Genomic DNA, 17,999 nt, shown 5'->3' on the forward strand with positions numbered 1-17,999 from the left:
AAAAGAAAAGAAAAGAAAAAATCCTAATACCAAAGTTTTTTTCTTTAAATACTCTCGTTGTATTTAGAAGTCTCAGCACAGGTGGGAATGCAAAAAAACAAAAGGCAAAAAAACAACCACAGGCTAAAGTTTGCTCTCCTCTCCGCCTCCAGGAGCTCAGCTCTACCACTCCCTGCTATGTATTGTGCTCCAGTTCCTCATCCTTCGACTGATGGGCCGCACCATCACTGCCGTCCTCACTACATTTTGCTTCCAGATGGTAAACGCCTCTCCCTTGGCAGCTCAGATCAACAGCCAGCAGCAGTTCAGGGGGAAGGGGAGGTCGGGGGCCATGGCACAGAAAAAGTGAACTAGGAGATCCAATTTCTAGTCCTTTCTCCCGACATCACTCGGCAGCGTGACTTCAGGTAGGTCACTCCTTACAGGCGCCAGGTGGCTTATCTGCAGGTTGCAGTGACGATGTTTTACCTGCCAGCTAAGCCTTTGCCCAGGACTGTGGCATTCATATCCTTTGATCTGGACCAGGGTTAGCCCAGCAAGCTGTCCAGGAGGCATGTCGCTTAAAGGCAAGGCAGAAAATCAGCTTAGAATGAGCTACGGACTCTAAGCTCCAAATTCTCGGTTTAGCCTTCATTCTGCTGAGAAACCTTGAGCAAGTCCCTTCCTCTCTACCGGTTCAGTTTCTTCCATGTTTAGGAACTTAAAGTCTTTAGGGCGCCTGGGTGGCTTAGTCACTTAAGCATCCGACTTCAGCTGAGGTCATGATCTCATGGTTCGTGAGTTTGAGCCCCACATCGGGTCGTCTGCCATCAGCACAGCCTGATTCGGATCCTCTGTGTCCCTCCCCCCGCCACCTCTCTCTGCCCCTCCCTCACTCATGTTCTCTCTCTCTCTCTCTCTCAAAAATGAATAAACTTTTCTTTTTTTAATTTACAAGATCAAACTTAAAAAAAAAAGCCTCTAAGGAGAATGGAAAAATGAAAGAATACAGTGGATTTTAGAGCAGGGAGAAAATGAAGAAATCCTCGCGGGTGAAGGAATAAATTCTTCCCCCTCCGTAGGCCTACCTTCTTGCAGGATATTATTACACAGCCACTGGCAACTACGATATCAAGTGGACAATGCCACATTGTGTCCTGACCTTGAAGCTGATTGGTGAGTGCTGGCTCACTGCCTTCCCGTTTCACACCTAGGCTCCTCCCCTTCTGACTTACTTTGTGCTCCCCAGTCAGCCCCTGGCTACACTTGGTCACAGGCCACCTCCTCGGTGTCCTCTCCCCTTTTCTACTCACACCTTCTCTCTCTGCTCAGGTCTGGCTGTTGACTACTTTGACGGAGGGAAGGATCAGGTAAGAACCCATTCCTCCGCAGAGAGGTTAAGGAATTGAGCCAGAGGGAAGGCGCAAAGCTGTTATTATCAAAAGACTGGACCCAGGTGCCAGGGGCAGAGCCTCTCCCTCCTCTCCAGCCTGTGTGAGTTCTGTTTCAGATAGCAGTGAGCACGGATCAGCAAATCTAATTTGCGCGGATCCAGCTCTCACACAAAGTCCAGAGATCAGTGCCAGCGTGGCGTTTGGAAAAGCAGCAGCCACTTGTTGCTAAGTTACCCCCTGCACATGCTCCTTTCCACGTGAGGCGACTACTTTTCTCCTTATCATGCCCTCGAAGAGACGGCTATCTGAAGAACCCCAGATCAGTGGGGTCCAAGGGTGGGGAACACGCAGACTGGCTCTTGGGGGGAGATTCGAGGCTATCCTGAACCATTCATTCTCTTCTCGGCATAGAATTCCTTGTCCTCTGAGCAACAGAAATATGCCATACGGGGTGTCCCTTCCCTGCTGGAAGTTGCTGGTTTCTCCTACTTCTATGGGGCCTTCTTGGTAGGGCCCCAGTTCTCAATGAACCACTACATGAAGCTGGTGCAGGGACAGCTGACTGACATACCAGGGAAGATACCAAACAGGTAATTGCCCCTCTTGGTCAAGACCTCCGTGTAGGTGATCTCACCCAGTACAAAGCCACGTCTAAGTGACTTCCTGCAGGCCAGCCTGGCCCCGGCTCACAGGCCTGTGCCGCACGGGCCCTGGACTATCGTAACGGGCCATCCCTACCTGCTCCATGCGGGTGGTGGGCCCGTTTCAGCGTAGGCTACTTCCAGCCAGCCATTTCCACCCTGTAGTACAAACATAAAAACTCACCTATGCGCCACAGGACTTTGCCTGAACAGTCATGCCCCTGCCTTTAAAACCCATTTTCTCAGTTAAGAAAAAAAAAAAAAAAAAAGATTGTTAGATACATAAAAATGTGCCATGTGTATATATATGTATATATATCACAGTAGAAAATGGAAAAGTTACCAGAAAAATTCTTTGCCTGAGAACGTGTCCAGCCTGTGTTTGGACATCGATTCAACCCGGGGAGGAAGGAGCAGACTGAGAACGGGTCATCCTCCTGGACCCCGCACTGGCTTCTCAGTCCCAGTGTGGACGGAGGCAGTTGGTGAGGCGGTGAGATGCGTAGGACCCCTGAGGGGAAGCACCACAGACTCGTCCACACTGCTGCCCTGCTCACCCTGCCCGTCCCTGTGACTCAAAGGGCCTTGCGTTCAGCATCGCCCAAAGCCAACCACAGAGAGCTGTGTTGCCCTGAGAGCGAATAAAGGCTTTGGACGGAGAGCCACGCCCGGCAAGCCCTCTCTCTGTAACTTAAGGTCGGAGGGTGAAGGAACTAAGCCCCCGCCCGTCGTGACCTTGCTTGTTCCTTTCCAGCACCATACCTGCTCTCGAGCGCCTGAGTCTGGGCCTCGTCTACCTGGTGGGCTACACTCTGCTCAGCCCGCACATCACAGAAGACTATCTGCTCACTGAAGACTACGAAGTGAGTGCTCGCTTGCGGAGCGGCAGTGTGACTGTGCCAGAGGTAGACATGGACAGGCAAGGATCCCTGTAGCTAGCTGAGAGGCGGGTAACGCCATCTACAAACGCATGTTGGTTTTGCCCTAGATCTGTGAGAGTTGGTGTCAATGCCAGCCGGGCCGCGACATGTCCATCAGCCAGCACTGAACGACCTTCGCGGGCACGGGGCTGTGCCAGGTGCACTGTCGGCACCCTTACCCCCTCGGGAGCAGCTCGTAGCCCCACTTATTACAGCCGAGTGACTCCTTGGAGCAGAACAGCTTTGGTCCTCTCCAGCCTGTTTTCTTCTCTTGATAGATTGGGGGCTTCTAGGGAATTCAAAACCCAAGGGAGGGGGAAGTGCTGGCTTTGCTCCCGCCCCGCTGAAAGGCTTGCAGCAGTTCCCTACGCACTCTGGGTAGGTTTGTCTCCTTAAACTAACATTGACCGTGGATATAAAGTCCCTCAGCGCTCTGTATCCCGAGTGCTCAGTGCTTTAGATAAGCTTAGGGACAATGCTGTTTCTGGGAGTCTTCAGGGAAGAAGGTGAATGGATGTTCACTGGGCTCCCTGCGTAGTCCTCGTAGCCTTCTAGAAGGGCAACTAAGCAGACCGTCAGGTGGACGCGAAGTAGTCAGCCACGAGTTTGGAAGGGAAGAACGTGAAGGGCAATTCGCCTTGCCTGGGGAGTAGCCCTAATGCCTGTGTGTTCATTCCTCAAGAACCACGATTTCTGGTTCCGCTGCATGTACATGCTGCTCTGGGGCAAGTTCGTGCTGTACAAGTACGTCACCTGTTGGCTGGTCACAGTAAGTAGGAAAGATGAAACGGGGTCATAGTCCAAGAAGCCGTGGACGTGGTGGGGAGGAGGGGAGCAGGAAGGCTAAGGAGGCGCCCAACCCCACCTCCCAGGAAGGAGTGTGCATCCTGACGGGGCTGGGCTTCGATGGCTTTGATGAACACGGAAAGCCCAAGTGGGACGCCTGTGCCAACATGAAGGTGTGGCTCTTCGAAACAACCCCCCGGTTCACCGGCACCATCGCCTCTTTCAACATCAACACCAATGCCTGGGTGGCCCGGTAAGCTGCTGGATGGGGGCTCCGGACTCCCCAGCTTCTTCCAGTGCTTTCCCAGATTTGAGGGCATGGATGCGCCACCCATCTTTTCCCACTTTGGGTAGAACCTCGTCATTCTCGCGCCCACCCACACCTACTTACTTCCGTCCCGACTCCCAGCCCCACCCCTCAATAAACCACTTCTGTCACACCCGCAAGGCACAAGCAAGACGGAATTGTAATCCCGGTTCCGCCCCTAGTATCATGGTCCCCGTTGCCGTTTACAAACGTCTTTGTTGACCTGTCCCCACCAATGCACAAGAGAACCGGTCTGCACTGCTCACCGCCGCAGCTTAGGCACCGGGTGCTGAGCAGACACTCGATCGTCTCGTATGAGGTGGCTCGCCCGAGCTCACCCAGCTAGGCCTGACGTCTTTCTTCTGTCTCTGAACCGAGCCGTCCACTCTGCTGCCTTCCATTCCTAAGGCTAGTCAGATGGCGCTGCCTCCCTGGCCCCGACCGCCTGGAGCAGAGGCCACCCGCGTGGCACACCCCCAGGGCACCCGTAGCCGTGGGGCAAGATGGGGGTGGCGCAGATGCTCTGAGGCTCATCCCCACCCACCCTTTTCTCTAGTTACGTCTTCAAACGCCTCAAGTTCCTCGGAAACAAAGAACTATCCCAGGGACTCTCGTTGCTGTTCTTGGCCCTCTGGCACGGCCTGCACTCAGGGTACCTGGTCTGCTTCCAGATGGAATTCCTCATTGTTATCGTGGAAAGAAAGGTGGGCCCGCGGGACGGTGGGCAAGAGGGGGATACGGCGAGGGCCAGGACACCGCCGACCGCTGCCCTCGCTCCCCAGGTTGCCAGGCTCATTCAGGAGAGCCCAGCCCTGAGCACCCTGGCTTCCATCACTGTCCTCCAACCCTTCTACTACCTGGTGCAGCAGACCATCCACTGGCTCTTCATGGGCTACTCCATGACTGCCTTCTGCCTCTTCACGTGGGACAAGTGGTTCAAGGTAAGCGGCTGGGGTGGGGGGGGAGGGGGCGGGGATCGCGGACACTGCGGGCACTGGGGACAGTCCTGGCTCGGTCTCTTTCTTTCTCAGTGGCCGGTTATCTCCCCACAGGTGTATAAATCCATCTATTTTCTTGGCCACATCTTCTTCTTGAGCCTACTCTTCATATTGCCTTATGTTCACAAAGTAATGGTGCCAAGGAAAGAGAAGTTAAAGAAAGTGAAGTAATCTGCTTCCCTGGTGAGTGACCATCCCTGCAGCTAAGCTGAACCTCCGGGTAATGGAGAGGAGCAAGAGATCGGGGGTGGGGGGCAGGGAGACGGTACTGGAGTGACTGAAGGTAGCCTGGCGTCTAGAGAACAACAGTTTGGGGCAGTGACCACTCGAACCTGGGCCCCCAGGAAGCTGCAAGGGCCGCGGTCCAGACGGCCTGTCAATCGGATCTCTCCTCCTCCCACAGGTGGCCTAGAGCCGGGCTGGTGCAGAGGTGACCTGTCTCCTTTCCACAGCAATCCTCCGCCTCAGAGCACAGAGAACGTGGAAGCCAGGGAGGGGAGGACGCGGCACTCCCAGCGGTGCCGCCGCCGCCAGCCAAGTCTTCATCCGGGGCCAAAGGGGAAACTCTCGTGGGAGGAGTAGAGGGCCCGTGTCTCCCCTCTGGGCTCCCCCATGCACGTTGCCTTATCTCTCCCCCTCTAGCCAGGAATCTGTTGTGTTTCTCTTCTGCCAATTTACTATGATTGTATATGTGCCGCTACCACCACCCCCCCCATGGGGGGGCGGGGTGGGGTACAAGGCCCCACCTGCTCCACTTTTTCTACCTTGGAACTGTACCAGATAAAAACACTTCTCTTTGTTCGGTTTTTCACTGCTAGCATTCCTGGCTGCCTCCTTACAGACTGCTCTCCGCGCCTGCCAAACACCAAAGTGAAGCGGGGCTCCCTCCGTTACCACCCCAAAGGCTGGAGTTGAGGCCCACCAGCAAGGCCTGGAACCAAAACTGCAGAACCCTGTGACCACATCGTCCCTGCAGTCTGGGGAGAACAGCCATGAGGAGTTTTTACACCATTAAGATACCGCAATTTTAGGAATCCCCAAAGCGCTACCGGGGTTGCAAAAACAGTATTTATAGTACAACAAACAGCAAACGTACAGCCTCGGCTCCCCCAAACCCCCACAGTCCCGGTGCGGGAAGGTGCTCTCCGAGCAGCGGGCTGAAAGCAGGGTCGAGGGATCTACCAGTCCGTTTCAGAACGAGGTGCTAGTGTCAGTTGACCCCCCACACTTCCTCAAAGGCCGTGGTGAGTTTTGCACAGGTGAGGGCTGCAGAAAGCGGGTAGTTGCTGATAGATACCATCTTCTCCGTATACTCCACATTGACCTGAAGAGAGAAACCGTCTGTCACTCTGTAACAGGTTCACGTCTTCTTGGGGGCAGGAAAAACAGGGCTAGTATTTCACAGTGTGGCTTTTTTTTTTTTTTTTTTTTAAGATTTTATTTTTTAAGTAATCTACACCCAACATGGGGCTCAAACTCACAACCCTGAGATTGAGCGACATGCTCCACCGACTGAGCCAGCCAATCTTTATAGTGCTATTTTTAAAAGATTTTTAAAGATTTATTTATTTTTGAGAGAGAGGGAGGGAGCGATAATGCAAGGGGGCAGGGAGAGAATTCCAAGCAGGCTCTTTACTGATAGTGCAGAGCCTGATGCAGGGCTTGAACCCATGAACCGTGAGATCATGGACTGAGCTGAAGTGGGACCCTTAGCTGACCGAGCCACCCGCGCCCCCACAGTGCTGTCCAATACTGAATCTGCACACAGGAGGAGGGCCCTGAATTTCACCATCACAAATACGCCAGCAGTCCTCAAAAGCTACTGCCTGGGGCAGGTCGTGGAGGCCCCGTCTGTCTTCCAGCTTCGTTCTCACCCTCTATCTTCCAGGGCCATCAAAGTGCCAATGGCCCCCAGAAGTCTATACTAAGCCTCGGCTCTATGAAGAATCCACGAGTTGAGCCCAGACCTCACCTGGCCGTGGGCAAAGGCCCCCACCACAAATACAATGGGGTCACTGCTAGGCACCAAGTCTCGTACATCACTGACAGCCGGAGTGGAAAAAGATGTGCCAATCTTCATACATCCAACTGGGAAATGATCTGACACCGGATTCTTAATTACCTAAAGAAAGGGCGGGGGGGGGGGGGAATCAGCTCCAGAAACAATCTCAGAACCCTGCCCCCAACCAGTAGGTGCCAGTACCTCACCTTCAAGAGTTTCTGGGGCCCATCAGCCGCTCGAACACTGAGTTTGTGTAAAAGCTGAACTGCGGGTGGGGAGAAAAGAGTTCAGAGCTAGGTGGTGACCCCATTTCTTCTGCCCAGAAATCTAACCAGAAAAACCCACAGGTAGAGTGGGCTCTGTGTGTCCTTTACATCCACACTATGGTCCTAACATGCTATGAACAAGCAGCTGCCAAGCATACAACCAGCTGGACAGCAATGAGTTTACTGGGCCAGGAGCCCATGCAGGTTCTCCCCAAGTCCCTGGGAAGAGGAAAGGTCCTTGTTCTGGTATCAAACATGCACCCCGCTCCCCCGGTTCAAAAAGCTCACATTTCATTTATCCCCTTCCTCTTCCTTCTTCACTACTGCCAGGTTCATTCTGAACTTTAGTCCTAAAGGTCTCACCCATGAGGCCACAAAAGCGGTCAAAGGTTCTGGGAATTCGAGTCTGGGGGTTCACTTCAATCAGCACATTCTTCTGTGTGTGGATATAAACCTGCAGCAAGCCAGCTCGGTTCAGGGGACTGTCCATCAGCATCAGTAAACTCTAGGGGAGGCAGAAACCAAGGCACAGGTTCGACTGAAGAGAAGCAGCACACGGCTGCCAACAGATATGAAGGCGTGGGGTCATCAGCTCTGTCCCCGAAGTTACCTGATGAGTTATGTCTGGTCTCACTTCCCCAGGGTCCCGTCCATTCTTCAACAGCACGGACTTGTGCTTGTCACAGTTTAGTAGCTCATACGTCTTCCCTACCTAAAGAACAGGGAACATGACAAGAACATAAGCTTCCTTTACCCAGACTAGGGGTTCTCAGTGCGGTCCCCAAACCAGCAGTAGCAGCATAATCATCATCTAGAAACTTGTTAGTCAAATTCTCAGGTCTACTCCAGATCTTCTGAATCAGGAATGGGGGGTGGGACCCAGCAAGCCCTTCAGGGGTTTACCTTGTGGCCACTGACCCTTCCTCCCCACCCCCATAAGTGATCTTAGAGGGAAAAGAATAGGACACAGCCTGTGATTTCATTGACTTCAACCTCTGCACAGCAAAGGAAACCCATCAACAAAACAAAAAGGCAACCTAGTGAATGAGAGAAGAACCTAGTGAATTTGCAAATGATATATCTGATAAGGGTTAATATCCAAACTAACCAAATACAAAGAACTTAGGCAATTCAACACCAAAAAACACAATCTGATTAAAAAATGGGCAGAGGACCTGAACAGACATTGTTCTAAAGAAGACGTCCAGGGGCCGCCTGGGTGGCTCAGTCGGTTGAGTGTCGACTTCAACTCAGGTCATGATCTCAAGGTTTGTGGGTTCGAGCCCCGCGTCGGGCTCTGTGCTAACAGCTAGCTCAGAGCCTGGAGCCTGCTTCAGATTCTGTGTCTGTCTCTCTCTCTGACTCTCCCCTGCTCACGCTGTCTATCTCTCTCAGAAATAAACGTTAAAAAAAAAAAAAAAAAAAAAAGAAGACATCCAGACAGCCAAAACATGAAAAGATGCTCAACCTCACCCCTCAGGGAAATGCAAATCAAAAGCACAATGAGAGATCATCTCACCAGCCAGAGTGGCTAGTATAAAAAAAAAGACAAGAAATAAGTGTTGGTGAGGATGTAGAGAAAAGCGAACCTTTGTGCACTCTTGGTGGGAATGTAAATGGGTACAAGCACTGTGTGTGGAAAACAGTATGGAGATTCCTCAAAAAATCAGAAACAGAAATACCATACAAATCCAGTAGTTACACTACCAGCATAGACGCAAAGAAAACAAAAATACTAATTTGAAAAGACCTATGCACCCCTGTATGTTTATTGTAGCGTTATTAACAATAGCCAAGATCTGGAAGCAACCCAACTGTCCCTTGATAGATGAATGGACAAAGAAAGTGTGCAGTATACCTGTGTATATATACGTATATACACACATAGCACAATGGATTATTACTCAGCCATAACAAAAAAAAATGAAATCTTCCCATTTGTGAATGGATGGACCTAGAAGGGATTATGCTAAGTGAAATAATCCCAAATACAAATACCAAATACAAATACCAAATACAAATAAGACAATGACAATAACCATATGATTTCACCTACGTGTGGAATCCAGAAAACCAAATAAAAATAGACTCTTAAATAGAACAAATTGGACTTAATTTTAGAAACCATGGCTGGTAGGCCATGAGCCTGGAGCCTACTTCAGACTATGTCTCCCTCTCTCTCTGCCCCTCCCCTGTTCACACTCTGTCTCCCTCTGTCAGGAATAAACACTAAAAAATTTTAAAACAAAACAAAAAAGATGCATAACTCCACAAAATTTGGAGGAAGAGACATGTAAATTTTGAAACTGATTAACTGAAACAACAAGAATGTCAGAGAGTAAGCATAGGAAAAGGACCACCTCTGTGGGACGCTCTTAGTTATTGAAAAAAGAAAACCTCTTGAATAGAACAATCCAGTTTCTACCCATTAAGTTATAGCCAGGAGTTCTGTTCTTTTAATGAAATAGGAGACAGTACTTTACATGTGGTAATGGTAGGTAGTGGTTTATGAAACCTTTGGTATCGGATAGTTGCATGTGTGTACCAGCTCACAACGTGATTTTTTTAATTGTGGGTTGTGGTTAATAAGCTTGAAAACAACTAACTAGAATAATCAGAGAATGAGTACTATGTGTATTCGTTTTCTGTAACAGGTATTGGAGATAAAAGAAATTTTTAGAACCTTATTCCCAGCCCTCAAGGAAGCCTTCTAGTGGAAGAGACAAATATTAAACCACCACATGAAACCACAGCCAAATTGTGATAAACATTATAAAAGAGTAAATGGTTCACTAAAGGATTATTAACAGGAAGGCCTGATTTACACCTGGAGAAGAGTCACTCCTATGAAGAAAGAACTTTTTTTTTTTTTTCTTTTTAAGTTTATTATTTATAAGAGAGAGAGACAGTATGAGTAGGGGAGGGGCAGAGAGAGAGAGGGACACAGAACCCAAAGCAGGCTCCAGGCTCTGGGCTGTCAACACAGAGCCTGAAGCGGGACTCGAAGCCATGAACCATGAGATCATGACCTGAGTGGAAGTCAGGACACTTAACCTGACTGAGGTTAGGTTAGGACACTAACCTAACTGCTTAACTGACTGAGCCACCCAGGCACCCCGAAAAAAGAACATCCTAACTGATAATTGAAAAATGAACAGTTGGGGCGCCTGCGTGGCTTAGTTGGTTAAGCGTCCGACTTTCGCTTAGGTCATGATCTCGCGGTTCGTGGGTTCGAGCCCCGCGTCGGGCTCTGTGCTGACTGCCAGCTCAGAGCCTGGAGCCTGTTTCAGTCTGTGACTCCCTCTCTCTCTGACCCTCCCCTGCTCATGCTGTCTCTCTCTCTCCTAAAAATAAATAAAACATTTAAAAAAAAAAAAATGAAAAATGAACAGCACCATACTCAGTCATTGTTGAATGACTTGTCAAACAGGAATTAGTAAAGAGCTGAGTAAAGGGAGCTTCCATTAGAAAACATTATATGTAGTGGCCTTAAAATATCAGAGGACTTAGGGGCACCTGGGTGGCTCAGTCAGTTAAGCAGTCCTGACTTCGGCTCAGGACATGATCTCCCAGCTCAGGAGTTCGAGCTCCCTATCGCGCTCTGTGCTGACAGCTCGGAGCCTGGAGCCTGCTTTGGATTCTCCCTCTCTCTCTACACACTGTCTTTCAAAAATGAATAAACACTTAGAAAAATTGAAAAAATCAGAGAACTTAGTGCTTTCAAAGAGCCAATGAGTCTGGTGTATAAGGAATAAATGGGGGAGGGCATGCTCAGTGAGGCTAGCAGAACAAGAGGGAGCAGCACCAGGAAGGCGAAGGATAACAGTACACAAAATATCAGCTGCCTATGAATTCAGTCACTCCTAAAGTACCATCAATGACAATCTGACCTACATTCTTCCAGCATGCTCTAAGAATCGTAATTTGGCCATGACCTTTTCAACTTCTTAATGAGAAATCTGGAATCAATAACAATAGTAATAACTTATTCCAAGTGACAGGCATCATTCTAACCCCTTTGCAGATATTACCTCCTTTCATCCCCTCAATCCAGTAAGGTCCGTACTGGCATCACCATGGGACATATGAAGAAACAAGTGCTTAAGGGACATTCAGGATTAACAGGCTGTAAAGACAGCAAGCAATTAAGTGAGGGATAAATATAAGACCCTGTAATTAATAAGAAATATCAATTACCTAAGAAAAATGGAAAAAAAAAAGGCTTTCTAGCCTGCAAACTTAATAAAGTAACACAATGGCTGAAGAAGTAAAGATGGAAAAGAATCACATTACTATCAAAATACTACTTTTAAAGCACTTTCAAAGTATTAACCCCACACTCTACAAACTAAAGACAAAGTTGTTTTCTCAAAATCACACACTTAAAATAAGTATAAAAACCAAGGTTAAAACCCAGGTCTGACTTAGAAACCAGAACTATTTCTTCTGGGCCTACTCACTGGACAGGCTTAGCTTTAAAGGGTAAGAGAAACAAGAGTCAGAGTGAAAACACTGCAGTTTTAAGATAAAGAGTTGCTGGATTTATTCGGGAAAAGGGCCGAATAACAGGTAAAACTAAGGACGTAGAAGTATTTTTTTTAATGTTTTATTTATTTCTGAGAGAGAGAGAGAGAGAGACAGCATGAGCAGGGGAGGGTCAGAGAGAGAGGGAGACACAGAATCTGAAACAGGATCCAGGCTCTGAGCTAGCTGTCAGCACAGAGCTCGACGCGGGGCTCGAACCCACAAACCGTGAGATCATGACCTGAAGTCGGACGCTCAACCGACTGAGTCACCCAGGCGTCCCAGGATGTAGAAGTATTAAATGATAATCTAACCCAGCGTTTCGAAGTAGAGAGTACTATAAAGGAAGATAACAACAGACACCTACGGATGACGCAATGAACCTGTCTCTTCCTCCCTCCCCTCAGATAACTTTTTTATCACGGAATCCTGGTAAATCAATTAGAAGCCAGGACGTGATAACTGCCATGGGATTCAAGAAGAGCAAAAGAAAACGAGTAATGCCAACCGAGGTGTTTAACCAAGAGACGGTCAATTAGGCCTTGCTCTTCCTCCAAAAGCATTTTCACCTCTCTCTGCCTCTCCATCCACTCTGAGCCTCTCTCCCCTCCTCCCCCGGGGTCCCGTCTGCTAACTCTCCAATTCGTTGTCCCAAACTACCTTGACTGTCTCCAGACTGGCCCCTTCCAACACCACAATGAGCCTTCGCCCTCCGGTCTTGTTTCCCGCCCCGAGTCGGGGCCGCTTGGGAGCCACAGCATGCCAGCCCTCTTCCTGCTCTCCGATCCGCCGTTCACGAGGTTGGAAGCCGCCACTGGGCGCAGCCATCTTGCAACCGGACCGGAAATTGCGCTTCTGTCCTTAAACCTCGCGCTTGCCCTAATCTCAACCTTCCTTCCGGCTGCCATTTTGAAAGTGGGCACTTGGAAATGGCGACCGCTTGCAATCTGGCGCTACCGAAGCCTCTCTGGAAGGGCAGAGTTCCAGAAAGAGGCGGGAACCTCCGGGTGCGTCTTTCCGGTGCGCGAAGTTCGGGTCCTCCTTGGGCGCTGGGGAGCGTTGAGGAGGGAGCGCACTTCCGGTGCCCTTTCTCCCGCAAGCACCGCGGGCCGCGGACCCTCGTGTGAAGGGTGCAATCTCTAAACTGGAGCCGGGTAGAGGCGGGCCGGCACCCGCTTCTGACCTCTGGTGCCGCCGGCCTCAGGATCGGACATGGCCCAGAACTTGAAGGACTTAGCGGGGCGGCTGCCCTCCGGGCCCCGGGGTATGGGCACGGCGCTGAAACTGCTGTTGGGGGCCGGCGCCGTGGCTTACGGCGTCCGCGAATCTGTGTTCACCGGTGAGCAGCCTCTGCCCGCTCTCCGGACTCCCCCCTTCCCCGCCAGACCTCTGCCCGGCCCCGCGGCGTCCCCGCGCCCACCCAGCCCCTTGCCCCGCCCCTCGCCCCTCGCCCCTCGCCCCCAGGCTAGTACTACCCTCAGCAGTGTTTTGGGCATGACCCCCACCCCTCTCCCCACAGTGGAAGGCGGGCACAGAGCCATTTTCTTTAATCGGATCGGTGGCGTGCAGCAGGACACCATTCTGGCCGAGGGCCTTCACTTCAGGTAATGGCGGGCAGAGCGGACTGACCCTGACCCCTTCACCCTTGAACGCCAACCCACCAGTGGTGGTAGTAGGGCTTCCAAAGGCTTCAGCGCTGCTCTCTTACCGCCCCCCCGCCCCGCCTTCTGCCGGAACACTGGGTGCTGCCCAAAACTCGGGCAGCGCATGGACTGTTCTCCAGAGGGAGGAGAGGGTTTCTCTTTGCGCGTGGTCGTTAAGAGGTGGAGCAGGCCAGGAAGCGCGTGGTGAGGGAGAGCCTAGGAAAACTAGTGAAACTGCAGCCTCCTAATACCTATCCCCGTTCCCTCTCCTCCAGGATTCCCTGGTTCCAGTACCCTATCATCTATGACATTCGGGCCAGACCCCGAAAAATTTCCTCCCCGACAGGCTCCAAAGGTAGGTCTGGGCACCTGGGAGGCCCTGCCGGAGGGCTGCATAAAGTAAGCAGGGAAGCCTGGCAAGAGACCCTAGGGGAAGGTGACAGCGTCACCTCTCGTGGGTCCTGGTTTCCTTTCTGCCAAAGAGCGATAATAAAAGCACCTGCTTCCGAGGTTAAAGCCAAACGTTTTGGACACACTGTGTGTTTGCCCGTGTCTGTCAGCCGCCCTCCCCACTGATGATGTAAGTTCAGTGAGAGCATTGTCTGCCCTTTGCCTTAGTCAGTGCCGAGTCAACCTTTTATCGTAAAACCTTGTTTTCTTTTAACTGCTTGGCTAATTATCTCCAGTCGTTTCACCTGTGCTGGGGAAGCTTGGCCCACTTTTTGCTGGTTAACTCGTTGCCTCTTAGTCCATATCTAGAAGCTGAGTCTGAGATCACCCAGAGCCCTTTCCCACCTGCATGTGCACACACACACACACATGCATGCACACTGATTCCAGTAGCTCACCTTAGCTCACCTGAAGGTGGTTTAACATTCTCTGAATGCTGGGCCCTGCAAATAAAGGATTCATAAAACACCATCCTTGCCCTCAAGTCCATGGGCTAGTAAAAAATGCAAATGATTTTTTTTTTTTTTTTTTTGAGAGACGGAATCCCGGGTGGGCTGTGCGCTGAGAGAGCTCAGAGCCAAACGCAGGGCTCAACTGCACAAACCGTGAAATCATAACCTGAGCCAAAATCAAGAGTCAGACCCTTAACTGACTGAGCCACCCAGGTGCCCCAAGAACGCAAATGATTCTGGTGCAGCATGAGAGAGCCTACACTCGAAGTTGAACACAGGACAGAAGCAAAAGGAGAAGTCAGCTTTACTGGTGGAGAGCTTGTGGGTAGAGAAGATGTTAACAGTGGGAAAGAATACGTTTGGCCCGTTAGCCCGGTTACCCTCCATTCCCCCCCCCCAAGGAGTCCCAAGCCACACAGTGCGCACTAGGTGTAAAGGGAGGCATGTGGAGGAGGAAATGCTTGCGGAAAGGTTCATGGCTCAGAGTCCAGATGAGACCCCCATGGCCCGGACCAGCCCCTGCTGACCTCACTCTCAGACCTGCAGATGGTGAATATCTCCCTGCGAGTGCTATCTCGACCCAATGCCATGGAGCTTCCCAGCATGTACCAGCGCCTCGGGCTAGACTATGAGGAGCGAGTGCTACCGTCCATTGTCAACGAGGTGCTCAAGAGTGTGGTGGCCAAGTTCAATGCTTCCCAGCTGATCACCCAGCGAGCCCAGGTCTGACCTATCACCATCTCCTTGGCTTCACACCTTCCCTCGTATAGGCCTAGAGCACTGGGTATCAGGAAAGGTGGCAGCTTATTAGCAAAGGGTCATGACCCTAGGTCCCATTTCACCTTAAGCTGTACTACTATCCACTGAGAAACCAGGAGAGTTGAGATCACTCAGTAGCAATCAGCATCAGGAAACGGGAGAAAACAATAGCAGAGTCTAGAGATATGTTTTCTGTTGAGGAGAGAGGAAGATGAGGAGTCACTGTGACCTGCTGAGAGGATTGGACCGAGTTCTTTATCAACTCAGATGTTCTAGTGAGGAGCTAAGAAAGGCTTCATAGTTTTCTGTCGTTCTCAGGACATCGGGTATTCAGACGGTCACAGCAATACCCTTCCCTTCCAGTTATCCAGTCCCTGCAGCCCACCCCTCCCTGACCCCCCTCCCCCCGACCCCCAGGTGTCCTTGTTGATCCGGCGGGAGCTGACAGAGAGGGCCAAGGACTTCAGCCTCATCCTGGATGACGTGGCCATCACAGAGCTGAGCTTTAGCCGGGAGTACACGGCCGCTGTGGAAGCCAAGCAAGTGGGTGAGTCACAAGACGAATGGGGTTTCTGAGAAGGCAGGAGGTGGGCTGTGGTTCCTGAGCCCTCACACCTGTGACCTCCTGGCGCTCTCGCACCACAGCTCAGCAGGAGGCCCAGCGAGCCCAGTTTTTGGTGGAAAAAGCAAAGCAGGAACAGCGGCAGAAGATCGTCCAGGCCGAGGGTGAGGCCGAGGCGGCCAGAATGATATCCTTCTGCTTGGGAGTCTCTGCCCAGCACCTGGAGCACTCTGCTCCCCCTTCTCCCTCACGGGCCGGCTGATGAGACCAAGGCGAATGCGACTCGGCGCCGTCCCATCCTTGGCTCCCTGGGGGTGGAGGTTTGGAATGAGATCTGACTTCTTAGTGGGGTGCCTGAGGCCTGGCTCCTCGCTGTAAGGTAGATTCATAGCAGTGCTGGCCTTGCCTGCGTTTCTGCTGCTGCCTCCGGCTCCTGGCAGCTGCCTGCGGGGGCCCCACAGACAGGGACCGAAGTGGGACTAGGCACGAGCTTTCTGAGCGCATCCTTGGATCTGACAGCCCAGAGAAGGGCTGGAGTGGAAGGATGGGACGGGGGGCAGGTGAGACCAGAACTGGACCCTGTGTGAACCCTTGACCCCAGCCTGCTCACCTTGGAGAGGCCCTGAGCAAAAACCCGGGCTATATCAAGCTGCGCAAGATCCGGGCGGCCCAGAACATCTCCAAGACGGTGAGTACAAGAGCCCAGTGTCCCCTAAAGGCCGCCATGAGTCTGGGATCGTTTTAAGTGAAAGCACATTGAGTGCAGGGACTCAGATACTGCTTGCTGGGGTCTGTCCTCAAACTGGCTTCTCCCAACACTCTTCCTCCATCAGAACAAAAGGCATGACGTTTTGTGCGCACCTCTGTTCTGGTGCTGATCCATCACCGTTGCTCACGGCTCTGGAACTTTGTTTGAGGGCAGAAACCGTGCCTTAACTCGGCGCTGTAACCCTGTTCCTAACCCACATGTGTTCAGTGATTATCGAAGTGCAAGGTAAGAATCCAGGTGTGACTTCAGCATCTGTTTTTGTTTCCCACCTTGTAGATTGCCACGTCACAGAACCGCATCTATCTCACTGCTGACAACCTTGTCCTGAATCTGCAGGATGAAAGCTTCACCCGGTGAGACACCTGCACGGGGGGGCATCGCAGAGAGCAGGGGACCTGAGTCTGGTGGCTTGAAAGACACCGTTTCTCTGAACCAGTTAGAAAAGTGGGTGCTTGACAGTCCCGAACTCGACTCTCACGTGATTGGTTTTATGAGATCAAATATGATTGTTCTTGTAAAAGCACCCTGGTTGTGAGGTTCGGTCTGACCGAAAAGTAGCAAAAGATGACGTTGGGTCCTCTTGCTCAGAAGGCCCTGAAGCCGCTACTCTAGGGCTTGGGAGGAGGGTGCCGGCAGGGGAACCAGTCTCCCTTCTCAGTGGGACATTCCTGGTTCCAGATGGGGGTTTTTTCCCTCTTGGGAGCTGAGGTGGGCTTAGAACTGCTGGGGCTGGAACTGTTGGATCACATGTACATTTCTCTTCTCTTCCTGTGTTTCCCGTTCGTCTGGTGACCTGGTGTCCGCAGGGGCAGGTGAGTTTTGTGTCTGTAGGGTCTCGCCTCTCCCCGTTCTCCCCTCGTCGCTCGCACACCCTCACTCAGGAAGGAGGGAGCGGGCCGAGGTGCCCGCCCTCTCACACTTAACGTTCTCTAATGTCTTCCGTCTGTCTGATTTCCACAGTGACAGCCTCATCAAGGGTAAGAAATGAGCCCAGTGACCAGGAACTCCACGGCCAGCAAAGTGGATGTGTTTCTCCCCTGGTTGTTGAGGAGCCGGCTTGGGGTCCAGCACAGCCCCCATCCCACCCCCCGGTATCATGTGATGGTCCCTTCCGCATCTGGCCTCCCAGCCCTTCTTGGATGAACAAAGCCTGCCGGCTTCGGGGGGGATGATTTTGCTCCTCCCTGTGTTGGCCAGAGGTGTAGGGACACTGATTTCTGAGTGATTTCCTACAGTGTTGATTCCTACCTCCAGGTTGGGAGGCTATAACCACCGTCCCAGGAATTCTCAATAAATTTTTATTTCTTAAGCTGAAGTCTTTGCATCCTGTGTCTGAGTTGGGGGGCGGGGCGAGTAGGAGAGTCACGCATGCGCAGTTTAGCATCATGCTCTCCTGGGTCTCTCCCTGTGTCTACCAGCAGGGGGAGCCAAGGTTCCGACCCGGGCAGTTAGCGAGGCATTAAGAGCCTGGGACCTGCTTCTGCTTCCCGTGGAGGCCCAGCTGAGGCCAATCCAAAGCGACCTCAGCTCCCGAGGCCCAGCTGCAC

The 17,999-nt window shown here is 51.6% G+C and overlaps 3 protein-coding genes and 1 non-coding gene across 4 annotated transcripts; 3 read left to right on the plus strand and 1 right to left on the minus strand.

The window, feature by feature from the left end:
- Positions 1–157: 157 nt before the first annotated feature.
- On the plus strand, positions 158–5,837 carry LPCAT3 (lysophosphatidylcholine acyltransferase 3). The gene is made up of 11 exons (XM_039217569.1): positions 158–259; positions 1,062–1,155; positions 1,312–1,349; positions 1,785–1,963; positions 2,769–2,877; positions 3,617–3,703; positions 3,807–3,973; positions 4,584–4,731; positions 4,810–4,968; positions 5,080–5,208; positions 5,429–5,837. The coding sequence occupies exons 1-10, from the start codon at positions 212–214 to the stop codon at positions 5,194–5,196; spliced, it is 1,146 nt and encodes a 381-aa protein (XP_039073500.1). The 5' UTR covers positions 158–211; the 3' UTR covers positions 5,197–5,208; positions 5,429–5,837.
- A 234-nt stretch (positions 5,838–6,071) lies between these two features.
- Positions 6,072–12,682, minus strand: EMG1 (EMG1 N1-specific pseudouridine methyltransferase). Its single transcript, XM_039217515.1, has 6 exons — positions 12,478–12,682; positions 7,904–8,005; positions 7,657–7,798; positions 7,234–7,292; positions 6,998–7,147; positions 6,072–6,349 (listed from the first exon to the last, which is right to left on the minus strand). Exons 1-6 carry the CDS (start codon positions 12,643–12,645, stop codon positions 6,236–6,238), a joined length of 735 nt encoding a protein of 244 aa, XP_039073446.1. The 5' UTR covers positions 12,646–12,682; the 3' UTR covers positions 6,072–6,235.
- A 188-nt stretch (positions 12,683–12,870) lies between these two features.
- Positions 12,871–17,767, plus strand: PHB2 (prohibitin 2). Its single transcript, XM_039217573.1, has 10 exons — positions 12,871–13,156; positions 13,337–13,421; positions 13,736–13,815; positions 14,901–15,085; positions 15,539–15,668; positions 15,767–15,870; positions 16,294–16,371; positions 16,729–16,805; positions 17,259–17,264; positions 17,413–17,767. The coding sequence occupies exons 1-10, from the start codon at positions 13,030–13,032 to the stop codon at positions 17,438–17,440; spliced, it is 900 nt and encodes a 299-aa protein (XP_039073504.1). The 5' UTR covers positions 12,871–13,029; the 3' UTR covers positions 17,441–17,767.
- Positions 15,938–16,201, plus strand: LOC120220474. Its single transcript, XR_005525587.1, has one exon. It is a non-coding gene; the product is annotated as a small nucleolar RNA U89 (small nucleolar RNA).
- Positions 17,768–17,999: the final 232 nt, after the last annotated feature.

Source organism: Hyaena hyaena, unplaced genomic scaffold, assembly GCF_003009895.1.
Source record: "Hyaena hyaena isolate Hyena2069 unplaced genomic scaffold, ASM300989v1 scaffold_700, whole genome shotgun sequence".
Taxonomy (NCBI): domain Eukaryota; kingdom Metazoa; phylum Chordata; class Mammalia; order Carnivora; family Hyaenidae; genus Hyaena; species Hyaena hyaena.